General features: G+C 52.5%; 2 protein-coding genes across 2 annotated transcripts in view; both read right to left on the bottom strand.

Moving 5' to 3' along the window:
- Nucleotides 1-20,287, bottom strand: part of CD40 (CD40 molecule) — a 245,777-nt gene that overhangs the window by 189,772 nt on the left and 35,718 nt on the right. The window lies entirely within an intron of this gene.
- Nucleotides 82-13,057, bottom strand: PCIF1 (phosphorylated CTD interacting factor 1). The gene is made up of 17 exons (XM_015148917.3): nucleotides 12,951-13,057; nucleotides 10,188-10,355; nucleotides 8,652-8,794; nucleotides 8,436-8,560; nucleotides 7,163-7,300; nucleotides 6,836-6,966; nucleotides 6,566-6,720; nucleotides 4,869-5,016; nucleotides 4,690-4,773; nucleotides 4,346-4,445; nucleotides 3,085-3,247; nucleotides 2,231-2,403; nucleotides 1,999-2,085; nucleotides 1,730-1,914; nucleotides 936-1,029; nucleotides 663-838; nucleotides 82-577 (listed from the first exon to the last, which is right to left on the bottom strand). Exons 3-17 carry the CDS (start codon nucleotides 8,773-8,775, stop codon nucleotides 346-348), a joined length of 2,115 nt encoding a protein of 704 aa, XP_015004403.1. The 5' UTR covers nucleotides 8,776-8,794; nucleotides 10,188-10,355; nucleotides 12,951-13,057; the 3' UTR covers nucleotides 82-345.

Genomic DNA, 20,287 nt, shown 5'->3' with positions numbered 1-20,287 from the left:
CTGCTGGAGGGAGGGGAGTGTGGTCCCAGAAGTAGCTCCAGCTGCCTCAGCCTTCTCTGCCCTCAAGACCCTCACACATTCTTGGGGGGGTTTCTGTATTTCCTTTTACAAATGAAACAAGGTGGCAACAGGATGAGGGGTGGGGTTGGGAAGGCATCGGGACCTATATACATGGGACTTGGAGGAAGTTTGAGGTGAGGAGTTGGGGACAGGCAGGGAGGGGAGCCCTGGCAGAACCATAATCTTCCTATGTCAGTGGCAGCGGGGTCCCTGTCAGGCCCCAGGGGCCTGAGTCCCAGCAGTCCAGACCAGCACCCCTGGGGCTCCTCCTCCCCGCAGGGTATGTTAAGTGGGGTGAGGCTCGCGGCTAGGGCCCTGCTCACGGCCCGAGTCCCGGTCCTTGGCATCCGAGGAGGACGATGAGGAAGAACCAGAGCTGTGGCTGCGGCCTGACTGCCGGTAGGCAGCGCTCAGCTCCTGCAGCCGTTCAGGCGTTGGCACCCACTTGGCAAAGCCAGGGTCGTTCTGTAGGAAGAGCACGGCCGTGTTGTGGACGGCCTTGTAGTGCATTTCCTCCCTGCGGGCAAAGGCAATGGCTCAGGGTGGGGCTGGGCCTGGCCTGGCCAGCCTAGCCTCCGTCCCCTGCCCTCCCTGGCACCCACTTCTTGCAGATGTGCTGGGAGCCACTGCGGTACTCGTGCTCAAAGGCAGGCAGGATCAACTGGTGGCGTTTGAAGCGGCTCTGCTCCATGCGGGTGAGCGCTGGTGTGGGGGGTTCCCGCCACTCTGGGATGAACACGATGAAGGACAGGGGCTCCGGTGAGCTCTCAAGCAGTTTCTGTGGAAGGGGACACAGGGTGGACGTCAGGGGCTGCCTCCCAGGTGGCTGGCAATCCTGCCCTGTTGCCCACCCCTCACCCTGGCAGTGCACCCACCTCAAAGTGAGAGACCATAGCATCCATGAGCTCCTCGCAGAAGGGAGGGTTGGCCTCAAATGAACCACTCAGTGGAGCAAAGTCTAGGCAGGGCCTGGGGACAGGAGTGAGCATTTTAAGTCCTATCAGGACCCAGTCCCTCAACCAGAAACAGGTGCCATCCTCAACCCTAGGCAGCCACACTGAAGAGATGGCCTCTCCAGAAGCCAGCATTCACCCTAATTCACTGGGGCACAAGGCATAACCGTCTCCACTGAATGAATGAAGACAGTGAACGAGGCTCAGGCTGGGATGCCCATGTTCACCAAGCTGGCATTCAAATCCAGTTCTGAGCCCAGCACTACCACTACAGCAGAAGCTGCACCCAGGATCCCCAGCTGCTGAGCTCTGGACCTCTGGAGGTCCTGGCCATTCTTCCTTCTGGAGACAGCATTACGTTCTCTCATCTGTGCTCACCCCCACCCCTAGTTTGTAAGGCCTCTGAGGTCTGTGGCCCCACTTCTCACTCCTCTCAGGGCCCGGGACCACGTGTTCCTATTCCATTCTGAGCTGACTCACTGAGAAACCCAGAGGCCAGCTAGGGGTGTCACATGCCTGCCCACAGAGCCAGAAAAGCTCAGACTCCCAGAAGTTAAGCAACATGTCCAAGATCACATAGCTGGTAAGAGGTGGAGGCAGGGACTCCACCCAAGCCTGCCTGACACTACAGCCCAGGAAGCAGCCAGCAGAGGCGGGCCCGGTGCTCTGGAGGACCACTTCCCTGGCCTGGGTAGAGGGCAGCCCTTGGCCCTCACCCGCGGGAGCCAAAGTAGCCGTCTGTGTCGGGGAAGGCAGAACAGTACTGGCGGAAGTAACAGTTGAGGGGTGAGGCGAAGCACTCGAAGCTGACGCCGAAGAGTCGGTGGAGGGCCTCAAAGACGTGCACAGGCAGCGACCCCTGCAGGCCAGTCCCCTCATAGAGGCCCACGCCGAACATCATCTGTGGAGTGGCCATAGTCAGTGCCTGGGGCTCGCCCTCCCTGTTCCCTCCTGGGGAGCCCTCCCTGCTGCCCCAGGCCTGTACCTGGTACCGTCGGAGAAGACACCAGACCCGGGGCAGGAACCTCTCAAAGGCAGAGTCATCAATGCAACTGTAGCGGTAAAGGAGCCACTGTGGGGTGGGACAGAGAGGAGTGGCCTTCAGCAGTGCTCCCTCATGTCCTCATCACTGGGTTCCTGCTGGGGACTCTGCTCAGGAAAGATCCCAGGCCCTGACTTGTGCCATCAGCTAGGGACTTCCTCCCCGTAGCTCTTACCAGCTTGCTGAAGTAGTTGCGGCTGACCTTGACCATCTCTCCCTTATATCGGATGCAGACCACGTTGTTCTCCATGTGCATCTCCACGCTGGGCATGGGGGGTGCAGACACAGCCAGCCGGACTGGATAGCAGTACACAAGGCGGGGCTCCACCTCAGGGGCGTCCACCTCCTCTGTGGGCAGGGAGAGCAGTGAGGGACCATACTCCTCATTCTCATGCTGCAGCCACTGTGGGCCACATGCTTTCTACTGAGAGAGGGAAGTCCCATTTCACAGATCAGTATAGTGTGGCCTAGTTCAGTAGAAAGGGAATGAAAGCCATAAAAAGAAACCAGCCAGACAATTGGCTGGGGCAGAAACAGGTGGCCTGTGTCAACACGCTCAGTACCGAAGCAGGCCCCTGTATGCCGTGCCTTGGGCTGGTAGGCAAGAAGGCTCAGGCCTATGGGTCCTGGTGCTGGGCAGAAGTACAAGAAATGCATCGCCATCATCGTAATAGTGACGATTCCTTATTTGGGGATCTTTTTGGGCCACACGGTTTACCTGAGTTACTTGTGAGTACTCACACAATCCTACCACCAGGTGCTGTACTTCAGTCTGGGGAAAGTGAGGCTTGCAGAGAATGGATGTAAATTCGGATACACCTAACTATGACTCCCAGCCTATCTTTCACCACCACCATCTGGCTCTCCCTTTATCACTCCTCCCTGTTTCCCAGAGAAGTACAGCCAAAGGACACAGCAGGTTCTGCCCCAAACCAGTCCCTGGCCTTGAGGCTCAGCCTCGCTTGTCCCTTCCATCAGGGTATAGAGCTGATGGCATCACAGCTGGCTCCTCCTCCACCTTTCCCCTACCTGAGATGTTGTTTTCCTTAAGGATGGCAAGGTGCTTCTCTCGGATCCGTTTGACGTACTCCAGGGAGATGTGGTAGATCTTACTGCAGATGCCTTCCACGGAGTCCTTGGCTGCAGCTGAGACGTGGGGGCCACACTGCCTCCGCAGGTGCTCCAGGCGATCCTAGAGGAGATATTCTGGATCAGGGCGCTAGTGGAGGCCAAAGGGGCTCAGCTGGGCTGGCAGGTAACCGCAGGGCTGTTGGAGTCCAGCAGTCCTTGTTTTGAAACCAGCTCTGCTACTGACTAGCTGTGTCACTTGGACATATCCCCTGGCTTCTCTGAATCATTCCTCAAGTGCCAAGGGGACACGAGATACCTAACAGGGCAGTTTGAATATTAAATGTAATCATTTCCCTTAAGGGCTTACCAAGTGCCTGGCATACAGTAAGTGTACAATAAATGCCAGTAGCTTTTGTTGGGGTTACACTGCTAGATCCCACGGTAATTACTGGAGAAACAGACAAACCAGCATGGTCCCAGCTTACAGTGTTTGCAGTCTATTGGGGAAAGACACAATTACAAAAGAGTGTTGGTTGCTGCAGACTTGAGATTTGAGCTTTTAGCTACTTGCAAAGATGACTGTCGGGATTTGTAATTTTGCTGAATCACGTGTAAAACTGAAGAGTGAGAATGAGTCACTCTGGCTAGTGAGTACACCTACCTTTGTCACTCTCTACGTGTCAAGTACACAGTTACTATCGTGAAGTGCGAAACCTTGTCTCTTGTGAAATATGGTCCTGAAAAGAAAGCCCATTGCTAGTGCTGGTGGAGAGGTTTAAGAAGTGATAGGTTTTGGCCAGAAAACAGAATTGTTTTGGACACATTAAGAGTAGGGAATTCAATCTGATGGTAGCTCTTAACTATGATATGAATACACACACCCAAGAAAAAACAGGCTGTCAATCTGTTTCCAAAAATCTACTCAAGGGAGATGCGGAACATTCATTAGGCTGAAAGGCAGCTACCTGTGGTGTGTGGCCAAGCATAAGACTCCATTAAGACTGTTAATGGAAATGTTCTGTGGGAGAAAGCCAGGAGCCTAGAGAAACATCTCCACAATCATGAGTTTGGGGACTGATGAACGTCAAACGTCTGCCATATTCCACAAGAATAGGCCGCTGGGGGAGGCCTTGCCCAGCCTGGACAGGCAGAGTAGGCTTCCTAGAGGAAGTGGCCACAGAGCCCTAAAACTGGCCTTCTCACCCGGGGACCCACTCACCATGTAGTCCTCCTTGGAGGCTGAGTGGTCCTTCCGAAGCCAGCTAAAGGTGTCTTCCACATTCCATTTGACCACCTTCCTACTGTCGGGGGATGCACTCCTGCCAGTCAAGGGGAGGGTAGAAGAAAGGAATGGCTTGGCTCCACCCTCCTCACTCCACTTCCATGGGCTCCCTGGGCATCAACCCCTAGCTTCCATCACAGCCCTTGTTCTGCCTTTGGGAGCTGGCCCCACTTCTGCCACCAAGAGCAACGACAGCCCTGCATGAGACCAGGCAAGATGGCCTATGACCTCCCACTTTGATCACAGACCCATCTTGCCTGGGGCAGGAGACAGAGGCAAACCTGGACTCGATGAGCCGCCTGGCGGCCTCCGCATATTTAAAGAGCAGGCGCTTGGCTTCCTCCCGGAACTTGATTCGGGATAACCTGCGTTAGACAGTGGGCAGAGTTAGAGCCCTTCTATACATGACTGGGCACAGAAACCAAATGGCCCAGGGTCATCCCCAGTTGTGGGGCTGTACCTGATGGGAATGTCATTCATGATTTCACGAAACATGGAAGGTGACACGACTGGTTCACAGTTGCTGGGCAACAGGGGGTCAGATCCTTTGTCTACCACCTTGCGCTCCAGCATCCAGCGGTTGAAAGACTCCCGTGGAGGCTCAATGCCTGTAGGACAGGAGAGCTGCTGAAGGCCTGGATTTAATCAAGCAGTCCCACTTGGAGCTTGGCACATATAGGAAGCACCACATTCAGCAGTAAGCAAGACACAGTCCCACTTCAGAAGCTTCTAGGCTGCATTTCCCAAAATATTTTCTAAGAATCACTAGTTTTATAGTGTTAATAAGTATCTAGCCAGGTGTAGTGGCTCACACTTATAATCTCAGCACTTTGGAAGGCTAAGGTGGAAGGATCGCTTGAGCCCAGGAGTTCAAGACCAGCCTGGGCAACACAGTAAGATCCTGTGTTGCTAAAAAAAAAAAAAAAAAAAATTAGCTGGGTGTCCCAGCTGCTCGGGAGGCTGAGGCGGGAGGATCGCTTGAACCCGGGGACCGAAGCTGCAGTGAGCTGCAGTCGCGCCATTGCACTCCAACCTGGGTGACAGAGCAAGACCTTGTCTCAAAGGAAAAGAATAAAAAGGCCGGGCGCAGTGGCTCACGCCTGTAATCCCAGCACTTTGGGAGGCCGAGGTGGGTGGATCACCTGAGGTCAGGAGTTTGAGACCAGCCTGGCCAACATGGAAAAAACCCGTCTCTACTAAAAATACAAAAATTAGCTGGGCATGGTGGCATGTGCCTGCATTCCCAGCTACTCAGGAGGCTGAGGCAGGAGAATTGCTTGAACCCGGGAGGCAAAGGTTGCAGTAAGCCAAGATTGTGCCATTGCACTTCAGTCTGGGCAACAGTGAAACTCCATCTTAGAAAAAGAAAAAAAAGTATTACATAATATAAAAAAAAGCGGGGGGGAGGCCAGAGCATTCTATCTTTGAGCAAAGTTAAATAGGTTTATTACTAATCATAAAAATTAAAAACTAGGCCACGCATGGTGGCTCACATCTGTAATCCCAGCACTGTGGGAGGCCAAGGCAAGCAGAAGGCTTGAGCCCAGGAGTACAAGACCAGCCTGGGCAACATAGCAAGATCGTGTCTCTTGAAAAAAAAAAAAATTGGCCAGGTGTGGTGGCTCATGCCTGTAATCCCAGTACTTTGGGAGGCTGAAGCGGGTGGATCACGACGTCAGGAGTTCAAGACCAGCCTGGCCAACACTGTGACACCCCGTCTCTACTAAAAATACAAAACTTAGCTGGGCATGGTGGTGTGTGCCTGTAATCCCACTACTCGGGAGGCTGAGGCAGGAGAATTGCTTGAACCGGGACCTGGGAGGCGGATGATGCAGTGAGCAGAGATGGTGCCATTGCACTCCAGCATGGGCTACAGAGCGAGACTCCGTCTCAAAAAAAAAAAATTTAAAACTACAGTTTATTTAATACTTATCCATTTTACTTAATCCTTGTCATAGAATCCTAAGGTATAAATACTCTTTGTTTTTTTGGTTTTTTTGAAACAGGGTCTTGCTCTGTCGCTCAGGCTGGAGTGCATTGGCGTGATCATGGCTCACCACGGGGCCCCACTTCGCCATTCCCAAGCTGGCCTGGTCAAGCCTGGCTCTTGCTAAAGGTGGGTGGAAATAAAGGAGGCCGCAGCCCAGAGGCAGGTACCCTCTCGCTGCTGGCACAGCTCCCGGTAGTGCTGCCGAAGCTTCAAGATGAGCTGAGAGCGGAGCAGCTCCACTTCAGGGTGCGGGGGCAGCACCTCTGAAGGCCCCCGGTGCTTGATGACAGCATTGGTCTGGATGTCCAGGTCCCAGTAGACCCTTGGGGCACAGAGAGGAGTGATGAAGATGCCCTGGCCACCCACACCACACCCCACAGTCCCAGACAGGCTGACGCTAGCAGTGGGTGCCCCCAAGCCAATCAGCGGGGACTCACTCAGTGGGTCGCAGGAGAGCTGCCTGCTGTTTATCTTCAGGGGACGTACCCCACATCTTCAGCGTTGGGGTTCCTGGGACACTGGGGGAGCTGGGCACCGACTGGCCTGTGGGTGTCACTGGGATTTCAATCTGTAGTGAAAGTCACAAAGGTGTCAAGTCAGGAGATTCACCAGAGAGGCTCCATCCAATACAGTGCACACCTGGTGAACTGTGTCCCGGGCCCCCCTCCTGGCTGGCCTGCCGACGCCTAGCCCCTGCAGGGAGCCTGCGGGCTGCCCATCTGAGCTGGCTGCTCAGCAGCCGGTTCCTGGCCGCAGACACTCACCTTGGGCTTCTTCACACCATTGCCGCTTGGCTGCTCTTCCGAGAGCTGCCGCTTTCTGGGCTTGTTCTCAGCCGGGGGGGTTTCCACCAAGCTTGAGTCTTGGGGCAGTGGGGTCGCATTCAGCCCCAAAGGGTCCGACTGGTGGAGGGAGACCAGCAGAGTTGCAACCAGGGCCAGCGGCTTAGGAGCCCCAGGACTTTGAATCCTCAGGCCCTCCCACCCCTGCTCCTACTCCTTAGAGAAGAGCAGAGGGGCTGGGATACAGGCAGAGAACACTGGGCTCCAGTCCTGCCTGCAACTTGCAACTGCGACAGGGTGTGTTACTTCCCTTCCAGTTCTCTTACCTTCAGAATGGCCATGCTAAGCCCTACATCACCACTGAGATTAAATGAGTCAGTGAACATGACTTGCTTAACATGGCATCTGGCATGAGATCAGTACACATTACACATTATTTTCCTCAAGAACAGAATGAAAGGAATAAAGGAAAAGCTCAAAAACTGCTTATTGTTGTAAAAAGCAAAGCCCTGCAGATAGGACTCTTGGTAACACCCAGAGAACGCATAGCGGTGAGTAGTGCAGCCCTGAATTCACATCAGATGCGCGTCCTGCTCTGCCTATTACTAACTGTGAGGTTTTGTACCAGTGGTTCCCCATCTTTGAACCTCAGTGTCTTCACATGCAAAACGGAGATGCCAACTATTTTGACTGTGCCCAGTAAAGACATGCTGCCCCAGCTGAGAAGGATCCAAAAGCCCATGTTCCCGCCAAACAGCCCATGCCTGTACTTCCCGTCGTACTGACATGTCAGATCCTAGAATGTTCTTTTCCTCCCCACACACACTCGCTAACCCTCTCGCCTTAAACACTCATTCTCAGGGCTTTTCCCATCATCTTGCCTTTCCCAGAGTAGGTCAGGATCCAGATGTACTATAACACTTCCTCATACACGGACCACAACTGTCATCCTACTGTCTGCTGGCAGCCCATGGGTGCTCTGCGACCGCAGGGAGCAAGTCTGCCTTTTCCATTCCTGCCTTGCGGCGCAGCACCCACCGCGCAGTAGCCATGCAATCATCTGTTTACTTGTCAGTCTACCCCATCTGAGTGTAGGTTCCATGAGGGCAGGAACTGTGTGTGTCTTGCTTGTCATTGTATCTGCAGGTGCCAGCACAGGGCTGGGCACTGAACGGCTGGCTCCTCAGGGTACATTTGGGGAAGGCCCAGGTGCCAGAAGCCACTCTGAGACCCCCCACCCTAGGCTGGCACTCACAATCACATCGTGCTGCCCCAGCACGGGCATCTCCCACAGGGACTGGTTGGTGAATCGGTTGAAGTAGTAGGGACGATTCTCCCTCCGGCTCCAGCACTTCTCCCAGCCTGCATGGACCAGCTCCTCTGCAAACAGGCATGGGGCCCAGCCAGGGTCAGGGCTACTCCCAGGGTGCCCTTCCTACCCCACCACCCCACTGCTGCTCCCCCTCAGTACCTGGGAGGTCCTGCACCAGGCGGATTGGCTTTGGAGAACAGGGCTGGCTCTGATTGGAGGTACCTGGGGAGTGACTCAGCAGGGACGCTTCCTCCCGGGGGCTGCCGTGATTCTCATTGGCCATCTCTGCACCCACAAAGGACCTGCCACACAGAGGACCAAAGAGTGTCAGCTCCACCCCCTCACCCGCCAATTATAATCCACCCAGGGCCCCAGTGACCACCCATGGATGTGGAGAAATCCAATCAGGTCCTGTCCTGGAGAGCCAGCATGGTGCCACACAGCATCCCTGGGATCTAAGCTGCAATTCCAGTTGTTCAATGGGTGCACTCCTGCTGCTTCCTCTGCCTAAAATTCCCCTCCCCCTCTTCTCTGCCTGGCTTGCTACTGTGTTCACATCCTCCAGGAAGCCTTCCTTGACTCTCCCCTCCCGAGGTCAGGTGGTCAGAGCTCCTCCTCAGGGCCATGAACACCTCTGTCATGGCACTCAGACGGTCTGGTCTATCAGCTGGGTTTGTCTCCCCATTAAACTGTCAGAACTCCCAGGAACAGGAACTGGGTCCAATTCAGCTCTCTCCTGGGCTCAGGCATAGGACCTGGACCCAACAGAAGCACTATTGATTCTGCAAATATTTACAAAGCACCAAGAGCAGCAAACAAGACAGAACAAGATCTGCCCTTGAGAAGCAATTCCTACAAGAAGGAACAGTAACAACTTTCAGGAGGAGATGGGATTTTACTGCTTCTATCCAGTAAAATCTAAAAGGAACAAAGCACACTAGGGAAGGGCATGGAATCTAATTGGTCACCTTATTTTACATTACATGGCAGGAAGCAGCTGTTGCTAAAATAACCAATGCAACTGAGAAGGACGATCTAAATGACTCCTTCATAATCCCCAGGTGAACATTTACTGTAAGTACCAGCAAGGAGGCCAGTTCCTTCAGATCTGTATTCCCTACTCCCCCACCCAAAGCATGCCCAGCACGAGCCTCAGAAGCCAAAGTGCTTCTGGCCTGGGGCTGTCAGACAACTGGGAGCTAAGACAGACTTGATGATGCTAAATTTGTTTTCAGTAGGTCACACTTCCCAAAAGAAATCAAACTTTTACCCACAACAAGACCACAAAGGCAGGCTTAATAATCAGTTATCTTTTCATGCTGAAATTTTATCAACTCATTGTGGTCACACTGATTTTCTCATGCTGATCAGAAGCTCTGATTGGTTGTTGACGACATCAGAGGAATCATTGGGACACTGATTTTATTGTACACTCCGTCACAGACTTCTTCATTAATTTAGAAAGGGAAAAGTGAATGGTTACTCCATCGGTACAGTTTGGCAGATAAAAACGCAGGGAGCAACAGGACATTAATGTACAACAAAAAGGGCCTTGATAACAAAAAGGTTGAGAACCACTGACCAAGGTATGAAAAAAACGAAGCTGCCTGGATTCTCTGGGCAGGAAGAATTCCTGGTGCCTTAGGGGCTGAGCCCACAGGTTTCAAGACTGAATGAAGTCCCCCTTTCTCTCACCCTCTGGGGTCTGCAATGCTAGCATGAGAGGCTTTTCTTCTCCAGCCGGATGGACCCCCACAGGGTCCCACAGAGGCGAGGAAAGGCCTGCAGGAAGACTCAGCACAGACGGATGGGCTGGTCAGCAGTGAAGTGGACGGGGCCCCAGGGGATTCCTTGCATCAGCAGCTGGAAAGCAAATAGGAAAATAGACAGTCACAGACCTGTGGGATGCTGCAGGGCGGGGACAACAAGAGGGGCAAAAACAAAGAGCAAGCTGGGGGCCTCCAGCGCAGGACACATCGGGAGAGGGGATGAGGGAATACAGGAGATGAAAATGATACCTCTTAAGCTTTCTCACCAATAGGTTTGCTTTCATGGGCACGTGACCTGCACGACTGCACAGGGACCCACATTCAGGAAAGCCCTGAGCTTGGTTTGAGGCTCTGCTGTCACTGTCTTAAAATTTTTAATAACTTTTTAACAAGGAGCTCGCATTTTCATTTTGCACACTGGGCCCCACAAACTCTGTAGCCAGTCCTGCCAACTTAAGTACCCTTAGGCTGGGCATGGTGGCTTTGGCAACTTGGCCGGGGTGGAAGGATTTCTTGAGGCTAGGAGTTCAAAACCAGCCTTGGCAACATAGTGAGACCCCCCCAGCTCTACGACAAATAAAACTTTTTGTTTGGTTTTGAGACAGTCTCACTCTGTTGTCCAGGACGGAGTACACTGCATGATCTCAACGCACTGCAACCTCCACCTCCTGGGTTCAAGCGATTCTCCTGTGTCAGCCTCTCAAGTAGCTGGGATTACAGGCATGAGCCACACCTGGCTAAATTTTTTGTACTTTTAGTAGAGACGGGGTCTCACCATGTTGGCCAGGCTGGTCCGAACTCCTGACCTCAAGAGATCCACCCACCTGGGCCTCCCAAAGTGCTGGGATTACAGGTGTGAGCCATTGCGCCAGGCCCAAATAAAACAAACAAAAAAAAGCACCTGCAGTCCCAGCTACTCAGGAGGCTGAGGTGGAAGGGTCACTTGAGCCCAGGAGCTCGAGGCTGCAGTGAAGTATAATCATGCCACTGTGCTCCAGCCTGGGTGACAGGGCAAGACCTCATCTCTCTTTTTTTTTTTTAGTGTATCTTTTTTTTTTTTTTGAGACAGTTTCACTCTTGTTGCCCAGGCTGAAGCGCAATGGCGTGATCTCGGCTCACCACAACCTCCACCTTCCAGGTTCAAGCGATTCTCCTGCCTCAGCCTCCCGAGTAGCTGGGATTACAGGCATGCGCCACCAAACCTGGCTAATTTTGTATTTTTAGTAGAGACGGGGTTTCTCCGTGTGGGTCAGCAAACTCCCGACCTTAGGTGATCTGCCCACCTTGGCCTCCCAAAGTGCTGGGATTACAGGCGTGAGCCACCGCGTCCGGCCAAGACCTCGTCTCTTAAAAAATAAAGTACCCTTAGACCAGAGAAAAATCAACATACATACATATCACTGATCTGGGGGACACAATCCCAAGCCTCCCACAGCAAATGAAAGGACACGCTCTGAACGTCTTGCAAAAATAAAAACATGCAAACGCCGTATATGACACATCTTGTTCGCCTTTATTGAAAAACGTTTTTCCCAAGAAACAAACATCCTGTGATATTGATGCACCGGGTAGATGAACTTCGCAGAATACGCACAAGCGGCACAGCTTAGTGTGAGGCTAAATGGGGACACTGCAGTATTTCCAAAGCCAGCTGTGCATCAGAATCATCTCGGAGTTTGTGGAAAAAAAAAAAAAATTCAGACGCCTGTGCCTCACTGAGCATCTCAGGAGCCAGAAATACGGAGGGGAGGCACACAAGAATTTGTATTTTTAAAACGCACCCTAAGAGACAGGATGACTCATTTTTTCACACTATTTGAAAAAATTTAGCCATTTTTTGCGATTAAAACCATTTTTAATTCCCTATGTGACTTGAGTGCAGCAGGTCTGTGGCCGAAGTACCAGCCCTGGGGTTGGACAGACCCGGATTCGAGGCCCTTCTGCTTCCCGGCTTATAAACCGGAATCACTCGACCGTTATGTGTAGAGTCCAGCATTGTACGCTCCCAGTAAGACATAACTGCTCTTAAGATAACATTTTTATTTATCCTGTGGCTTCCCGACCCCCACGCATACCGCAGTTTGACAATTACCGCTACTCAAGGATAAACAACTGTATCTGCGCAACCAGAGGAACCCACCAGAAGCCAGAGTCCGAATCCGGGATTGGAGGCAGGTGGGGCGGAACCATCTCCGCAATATACCAATCAGAATTCTCCGGCCCAGTAGGGAGGAGTCAAAGGGCGAACAAAGTGCGCAGCCGCGAGGGCGAAAAGCGGCAAACCCCAGCGCGCGCGCGCGCGCACCTTCCCCTCCCCCACCTCAGCGAGGGTGGGCTGTTTGGCGCGCGCGCGCGCCGGCCCATCTCCCGGGCTCCGCCCCCCGCCCCGCCGCGCGCTCCCGCCCCCGGGCTGAGGCGACTCAGAGTCGGAGCCCGACACAAAGGCGGTGGCGGCGGCAGCAGCGGAGGGGCCCTAGAGGCCGCTCCGCTCGGGCTCTTTGGGCCCACCTCCCTCACTTCGGCCACCGGCGCGGCTGCCCACCCGCGGGTCTAAGATGGCGGCGGCAACAGAGATGGGGCAAGAGGCAGCCCCGAGCAGAAAGCGCCGGAGGGGCCGCCGCCGCCCAGCTTCGGATCCCCAGACCCTGGCGCGGCTCGCTTCGGGACCATGGCTTCCTGGGACTCTTACCTGCCCGGAGCGGACTCGAGGGGACGCGGCTACACGTTCTGCTCGACCGCCCGTTTTGCCGCCTCCGCCTCGCCCTCCCCAGCGCCGCTGCCGCCATCTTGTGTCCCGGGCCGGGACTCCGCACTGCGCATGCGCTGGTACCGCCTCTGAGGGACCTCGCCACGGCCGTGCCGCCATCTTGAGTGTGGCAGGATCGGCTGGCTCCTCGCACCCAGCTTGCTTTCGGCCCCCTCCCCTTCTTCCCATCCGTCCCTGCTGTGCCTTGTGGCGCTGAGGAGGGGGAGAGAGCTTTGTAGGCCTGCGGGTGGACTGAGGAAGGAATGAATTCACTGGCACGCCCTCGCCTCAGTTTACCCCGCGAGCTCACACGCAGGGGCCGGATGTGGGCGGTGGGCGGTGCGCGGCGGGGTCTTACTGAGCTTGCGCACTAGGGGGCGTGGGGGCTGTCTTAGAACCAGCTGGGGTCTCGGGCTGGGCTGCCGGCCTAGGGGAGGAGTCCTGGTGACGCAGGCTCTGGACGTAGCGGGGACCTGGGTCCCGGCACCCGCGCGGCTCTGCCGCTTCCGGCCAGTCTCCTTCCCTCTCTGGGCCTCTGTGCTGCCTGCTGACGGAATGTTGTGCAGCCCTGCCCCATGCCTGGGCTACATACACATGGAACTCAGGCTGCAAATGCTCTTGAGTAGAAGCAACTTAAACCAGCCTTGGGGGGCAAGTAATAGAGATGGCTTTGGGCAAAGTTGGGAAATCAACTAAATGCATCGTAGGGCCTTTCCAGCATTGACATCTGTGGCCATTAGTTGCAGTTCAAAACCTCACCGAGCCCTCAAACCGGCTACAGAGGGTAGCCTGGCAGGGAACTGGCAGTGTGAGGTGCTCCTCGTCCAGCTCCCTGCAGGATTCTTTTTGGTAGGGGCCTGCAGGCGTCAGAATAGTAGCTCCACCCATCTCCGGCCTCCCCAGTAAGCAGCCCTTCCAGTGCTAGCTTGAGGAGAGGACAAGCTTGCCACCTGCTGTCATACCGGCGCTTGTATGAAGCCAGGGGCTGGCTGTAGGTGCCCCGGCTGGGCAGCCTCTGGGATGTCCATGGTCCCGGCTGCACGCCAGCGTGGGGGCAGGCAGGGGGAGGCTCAACAAAAACGGAGACACTGGTATGAGTAGTAGAGAACAAGGGTTCAGATCCTCATCTGATTTCAATCCCTGCTCTTCCACCCAAAATGTGTGGCCTTGAAGGAGTTAACCAATTTAAATTTTAGTTTCCTCAGTGGAAAATAATAAATCCGCCTACCTCGTAAAGATTTGGTGAGAATTAACTCAGGTGATGCATGTGAAGTCCTCAGCACAATACCTGGCTCTTCCTAAGTGATGAATCAGTGTTAGACGTGATCGTCTCACAGTGGTGTGAGCATTGCTTTAAGTAGATTTGAGCCCTCCAGAAATAAGCAAGCTCTATATAGGAAAGGCAGTTCCTGCCCTCGCAGAGCTTCCCGTTCAGGTAAGAGGCCTGATGGGAAACCAGACTCCTGGGCCCTGTCTAAGTTCTGGAAGGGTGGGGTGTCAGTTTTGATTTATGCCTGCTGCGCTGGCATAATTACTAATATTGCCTCATTTCTTAGAAGTACCCTGCTTTGGGCTGGGCGTCGTGGCTCACCCCCGTAATCCCAGCACTTTGAGAGGCCGAGGCAGGTGGATCACCTGAGGTCAGGAATTCAAGACCAGCCTGGCCAACACGGCAAAACCCTGTCTCTACTAAAAATACAAAATTAGCCCGGTGTGGTGGCGCATGCCTGTAATCCCAGCTAATCGGGAGGCTGAGGCAGGAGAATCACATGAACCAGGAAGGTGGAGGTTGCAGTGAGCCGAGATCGCGCCACTGCACCCCAGTCTGGGCGACAGAGCGAGACTCCCGTCTCAAAAGTCTTGCTTTGGACATTAAAATACACGGTCACTCTTGACGTACGGAATGCCGAGTTTTCCAAGCCCATGCCCCCCAGCTAGTCCGCGCTTTCACTAAAGTTTGAAAACCGTATAGTGATTGTTATCTTTTTTTTTTTTTTTTTTTGAGACAGAGCCCAGGCTGGATTGCAGTGGCGCGATCTTGGCTCACTACAACCTCTCCCTCCTGGGTTCAAGCAATTCTCCTGCCTCAGCCTCCCAAGTCGCTGGGATTACAGGCGCATGCCACCGTACCCAGCTAAATTTTTTTTGTATTTTTAGTAGAGACGGTGTTTCGTTATGTTGGCCAGGCTGCTCTCAAACTCCTGACCTCGTGATCCGCCCACCTTGGCCCCTCAAAGTGCTGGGATTACAGGCCACCGCGCCCAACCTTTTATCTATTCTTTCATGTTTTCAAAGTATTTTCTCATTCATGGTTCAGATTATCTTAACTGATAACCAAGGTACCAGACATCCCAAGTGCCTAGTCTTCTGTTTTATCGTGGAATCCTGTGAATTATTACCTCAAATCTGCACAGGAGCAAACAGGTTGGAGTGAGGGACAGGGGTGAAGTCATTGTCCATGTTCACACAGCCATCAAGTAACAAGAAAACTGGTATTTTAAGCCCAGCGTTCTCAACACCAAAATGCAAGGCTGGTTCCATTAAGCCACACTGGCCTCCCTGTTTTGTGAATAAGGGATCTGGATTCAGGGTAAGTGACTGGCCTGAGTTGACACAGTGGCCCTGGATAGTTCAATCTTTTTTTTTTTTTTTTTTTTTTTTTTTTTTTAAGACGGAGTTTCACCCTTGTTGCCCGTTAGGAGTGCAATGGCACAATCTTGGCTCACCGCAACCTCCGCATCTAGGATTCAGGTGATTCTCCTGCCTCAGGCCCCCGATTAGCTGGGATTACAGGCATGCGCCACCACACCTGGCTAATTTTGTATTTTTAGTAGAGACAGAGTTTGTCCGTGTTGGTCAGGCTGGTCTCGAACTCCTGACCTCAGGTGATCCGCCCACCTCGGCTTCCCAAAGTGCTGGAATTACAGGTGTGAGCCACCGCCCCTGGCCTGGATAGTTCAATATCTTAAAAGATTCTCTACCTCACAGTGTTCAGCACTGCTTTTCACCTGATACATGCCTAATCTTCTCCCTTTGCTCACTTTCCACATGTAGTCAAAACCAGCCTCTTCTCAGCTGAGTGCAGTGGCTCACACATGTAATCCCAGCACTTTGGGAGGTGAGATAGGTGGATCACCTGAGGGCAGCAGTTTGAGACCAGCCTGGCCAACAGGGTGAAACCCCATCTGTACTGAAAATACAAAAATTAGCTGGGCATGGTGTCAAGGGCCTGTAATTCCGGCTACTCAGGAGGCTAAGGCAGGAGAATCACTTAAACCTGGGAGGAAGAGGTTGCAATGAGCTGAGATCACACCATTGCACTCTATCCTAGGTGACAGGAGCAAAACTCCAACAAAACAAAAGCCAACCTCACCATCCTAATGACTACCTTAGAGCCGGCTTTTCCCACCCCTGCCCCTATTTTTTTTAGAAGCAGGGTCTCAGTCTATCTCCCAGACTGATGTGCACTCATAGCTCATTGTAACCTTGAACTCCTTGCCTTAAGCGATCCTCCTGCCTCAGCCTCCCAAAGTGCTGGGATTACAGGCGTGAGCCACCACACACAGCCCAGTTTTTTGTTTTTTTTTTTGGAAAGGAGTCTCGCTCATGTCACCCAGGCTAGAGTGCAGTGGCGCGATCTCGGCTGACTGCAACCTCTGCCTCCCAGGTTCAAGTGATTTTTCTGCCTCAGCCTCCCAAGTAGCTGAGACTACAGATGCTTGCCACCATGTCCGGCTAGTGTTTTTTTTTTTGTTTTTTTTTGTTGTTGTTGTTGTTGTTTTGTATTTTTAGTAGAGACGGGGTTTCACCACATTGGCCAGGCTGGTCTTGAACTCCTGACCTCAGGTGATTCACCTCAGCCTCCCAAAGACAAACTTCTAAAACCTTTTTATTGTTAAGAATAGCATATGGGGCTGGGTGCAGTGGCTCACGCCTGTAATCCCAGCACTTTGGGAGGCCTAAGTGGGCGGATCATGAGGTCAGGAGATGGAGTACATCCTGAGCAACATGGTGAAACCCCATCTCTACTGAAATACAAAAAAATTAGCCGGGCATGGTGGCACACACCTGTAGTTCCAGCTACTCCAGAGGCTGAGACAGGGACACCACTTGAACCCGGGAGGCAGAAGCTGCAGTGAGCCAAGATCGCACCACCGCACTCCAGCCTGGTGACAGAGCAAGACTCTGTCTCAAAAAAAAAAAAAAAAAAAAGAATGGCATATAATAGATTGGCACAGTGTCTCAAGCCTGTAATCACCAACACTTTGGGAGTCCAAGTGGGAGGATACCTTGAGGTCAAGAGTTAGAGACCAGCCTGGGCAAGGTAGCAAGACTCTGAAAATTTTTTAAAATAACATTAGCTGGGCATGGTGGTATGGGCCTGTACTTTCAGCCACTTGGGAGTCTGAGGTGGGAGGATCACTTGAGCCCCGGATGTCGAAGCTGCGATGAGCTACGATAGTGCCACTGTACTCCAGCCTGGGAGACAGAGATCATGTCTTAAAAATAATTGGGTGCAGGCCGGGCGCGGTGGCTCAAGCCTGTAATCCCAGCACTTTGGGAGGCCGAGACGGGCGGATCACGAGGTCAGGAGATCCAGACCATCCTGGCTAACATGGTGAAACCCCGTCTCTACTAAAAAATACAAAAAAACTAGCCGGGCGAGGTGGCGGGCGCCTGTAGTCCCAGCTACTCGGGAGGCTGAGGCAGGAGAATGGCGTAAACCCGGGAGGCGGAGCTTGCAGTGAGCTGAGATCTGGCCACTGCACTCCAGCCTGGGCGACAAAGCGAGACTCTGTCTCAACAACAACAACAAAAAAAATTAATTGGGTGCAGTGGCTCATGCCTGTAATTCTAACACTTTGGGAGGTGGAGGTGGGTGAATTGCTTGAGTCCAGGAGTTTGAGACCACCCTGGGTAACATGGTGAAATCCCCATCTCTACAAAAAATACAAAAATTAGCCAGGTGTGGAAGCACACGCCTCTAGTCTCAGCTACTTAGGGGGCTGAGGTGGAAGGATCACTTGAGCCCAGGAGGTCAAAACTGCAGTGAACCGTGATCACGCCTCTGCACTCCAGCCTGGGCTACAGAGCAAGACCCTGTCTCAAAAAAATAAATACAAAATAGGCTGGGCACGGTGGCTCACGCCTGTAATCCCGGCACTTTGGGAGGCCGAGGCGGGAGGATCATGAGATCAGGAGTTTGAGACCAGCCTGGCCAACGTAGTGAAACACCGTCTCTACTAAAAATACAAAAAATTAGCCGGGCATGGTGGCGCATGCCTATAGTCCCAGCTACTCGGGAGGCTGAGGCAGGAGAATCGCTTGAACCCGGGAGATGGAGGTTGTGATGAGCCGAAATTAGACCACTGCACCCCAGCCTGGGCAACAGAGCGAGACTCCGTTCCAAGAAAAAAAAAAAAAAAAGAATAGCGCACATATACAAAAGTGCACAAAACATAAATGTAAAACCGAATGATTTATCAAAAAGTGAGCACCTGGCTTAGCATCACCCATGCAATGGTACTGAACAGTCAAGCAGAAGGCCCCGCAGGGTAATTGCTGTTCCAACTACTTTTGTGATAATCACTTCCTTGCTTCCTTGCTTTTGGAGTTGTACCACCTGAGAATGTGTCCTAAACACTAAAGTTTTGCCTGTTCCTTGAACTTTATATAAATTGAATTATACAGTATTATTTTGTGTCTGGCTTCTTTTGCACAAGAGTACACTTGGAAAACTCATTTATGTTGTTTCATATAGCTATGGTGAGTTCATTTTCATTGCTGTTTTTTTGTTTTCCACTGTATATTTATCTACTCTATTGTTAAGAGATCTAAGTGAAACCTCCCACCTGCCATACCTCTCAATTTCTTTTTAAAAAATTATTTTTATTTTTTTTATTTTTTTAGACGGAGTCTCGCTCTGTCGCCCAGGCTGGAGTGCAGTAGCACGATCTCGGCTTGCTGCAACCTCTGCCTCCCGGGTTCAAGTGATTCTTCTGCCTCAGTCTCTCAAGTAGCTGGGATTACAGGCACCCGCTATGACGCCTGGCTAATTTTTGTATTTTTAGTAGAGACAGGGTTTCTCCATGTTGGCCAGGCTGGTCTCAAACTCCTGACCTCAAGTGATTTGCCCACCTCCGCCTTCCAAAGTGCTGGGATTAGGCCAGGCGCCGTGGCTCAAGCCTGTAATCCCAGCACTTTGGGAGGCCGAGATGGGCGGATCACGAGGTCAGGAGGTCAAGACCATCCTGGCTAATATGGTGAAACCCCGTCTCTACTAAAAAATACAAAAAACTAGCCGGGCGAGGTGGCGGGCGCCTGTAGTCCCAGCTACTCGGGAGGCTGAGGCAGGAGAATGGGGTAAACCCGGGAGGCGGAGCTTGCAGTGAGCCAAGATCGTGCCATTGCACTCCAGCCTGGGTGACAGAGCGAGACTCTGTCTCAAAAAAAAAAAAAAAAAAAAACAAAGTGCTGGGATTACAGGCATGAGCCACTGTGCCTGGCTTTATTTATTTATTGAGTCTGACTCTGTCACACAGGCTGCAGTGCAGTGGCACAGTATCAGCTCACTGCAGCCTCTGCCTCCCAAGTTCCAGTGATTCTCTTGCCTCAGCCTCCCGGGTAGCTGGGATTACAGGCAAGTGCCACCACGCCTGCCTAATTTTTGTATTTTTAGTAGAGACAGAGTTTCACCATGTTGGCCAGGCTGATCTTGAACTCCTGACCTCAGGTGATCCACCTGCCTCGGCCTTCCAAAGTGCTAAGATCATAGGCGTGAGCCACCATGCCCAGCCTTTTTTTTTTTTTTTTAAGATAGAGATGGGGTAACTATGTTGCCCAGACTGTCTTTAACTTCTGGGCTCAAGCAATTCTCCCACCTCGGCTTCCTAAAGTGCTAGGATTACAGGCGTGAGCCACTGTGCTTGGCCATACCTGTTAATTTCCAAACTGGCCTTCTGAGTTCTAGTTCATAATCCACCAAGGGGCCACAGGGATCTGGCTATATGGCAAGTCTCATCAAGTCACTTTGGGCTTAAAACTCTTTAATGTCTCCCCATCGACTACAGGACAAAATCCCAAACTCTTAATTTGGCTTACAAATCCAGAATTATAATGAGCTACCATGGCAGAATATTTACTATGCACAGCGTCAGGCACTTTACACACATTCATTTTATTCATGATCTGAACCTTCAAACCATCTCTTCTTGATCCAGTGCCAGCTACCATGAACTACTTCATAATTTCCCTAAATATGCCAGGTTCTCTCATGACCC

The sequence above is a fragment of the Macaca mulatta genome, chromosome 10, assembly GCF_049350105.2.
Source record: "Macaca mulatta isolate MMU2019108-1 chromosome 10, T2T-MMU8v2.0, whole genome shotgun sequence".
NCBI classification, from domain to species: Eukaryota; Metazoa; Chordata; class Mammalia; order Primates; family Cercopithecidae; genus Macaca; species Macaca mulatta.
The sequence above is the reverse complement of the archived record's forward strand: the minus strand, read 5'-3'. Positions and strand labels throughout refer to the sequence as shown.

Bases quoted from the DNA above. Each gene is read 5' to 3' on its own strand.
- PCIF1 (XM_015148917.3), bottom strand. From the start codon at position 8,775: ATGGCCAATGAGAATCACGGCAGCCCCCGGGAGGAAGCGTCCCTGCTG. The intron at 3,248-4,345 runs GTGAGTGGGTCC...TATCTCCTCTAG, and splicing joins CCTCCAAGGAGGACTACATG to GATCGCCTGGAGCACCTGCG. The intron at 2,086-2,230 runs GTAAGAGCTACG...CCCACCCCACAG, and splicing joins GCAACTACTTCAGCAAGCTG to TGGCTCCTTTACCGCTACAG.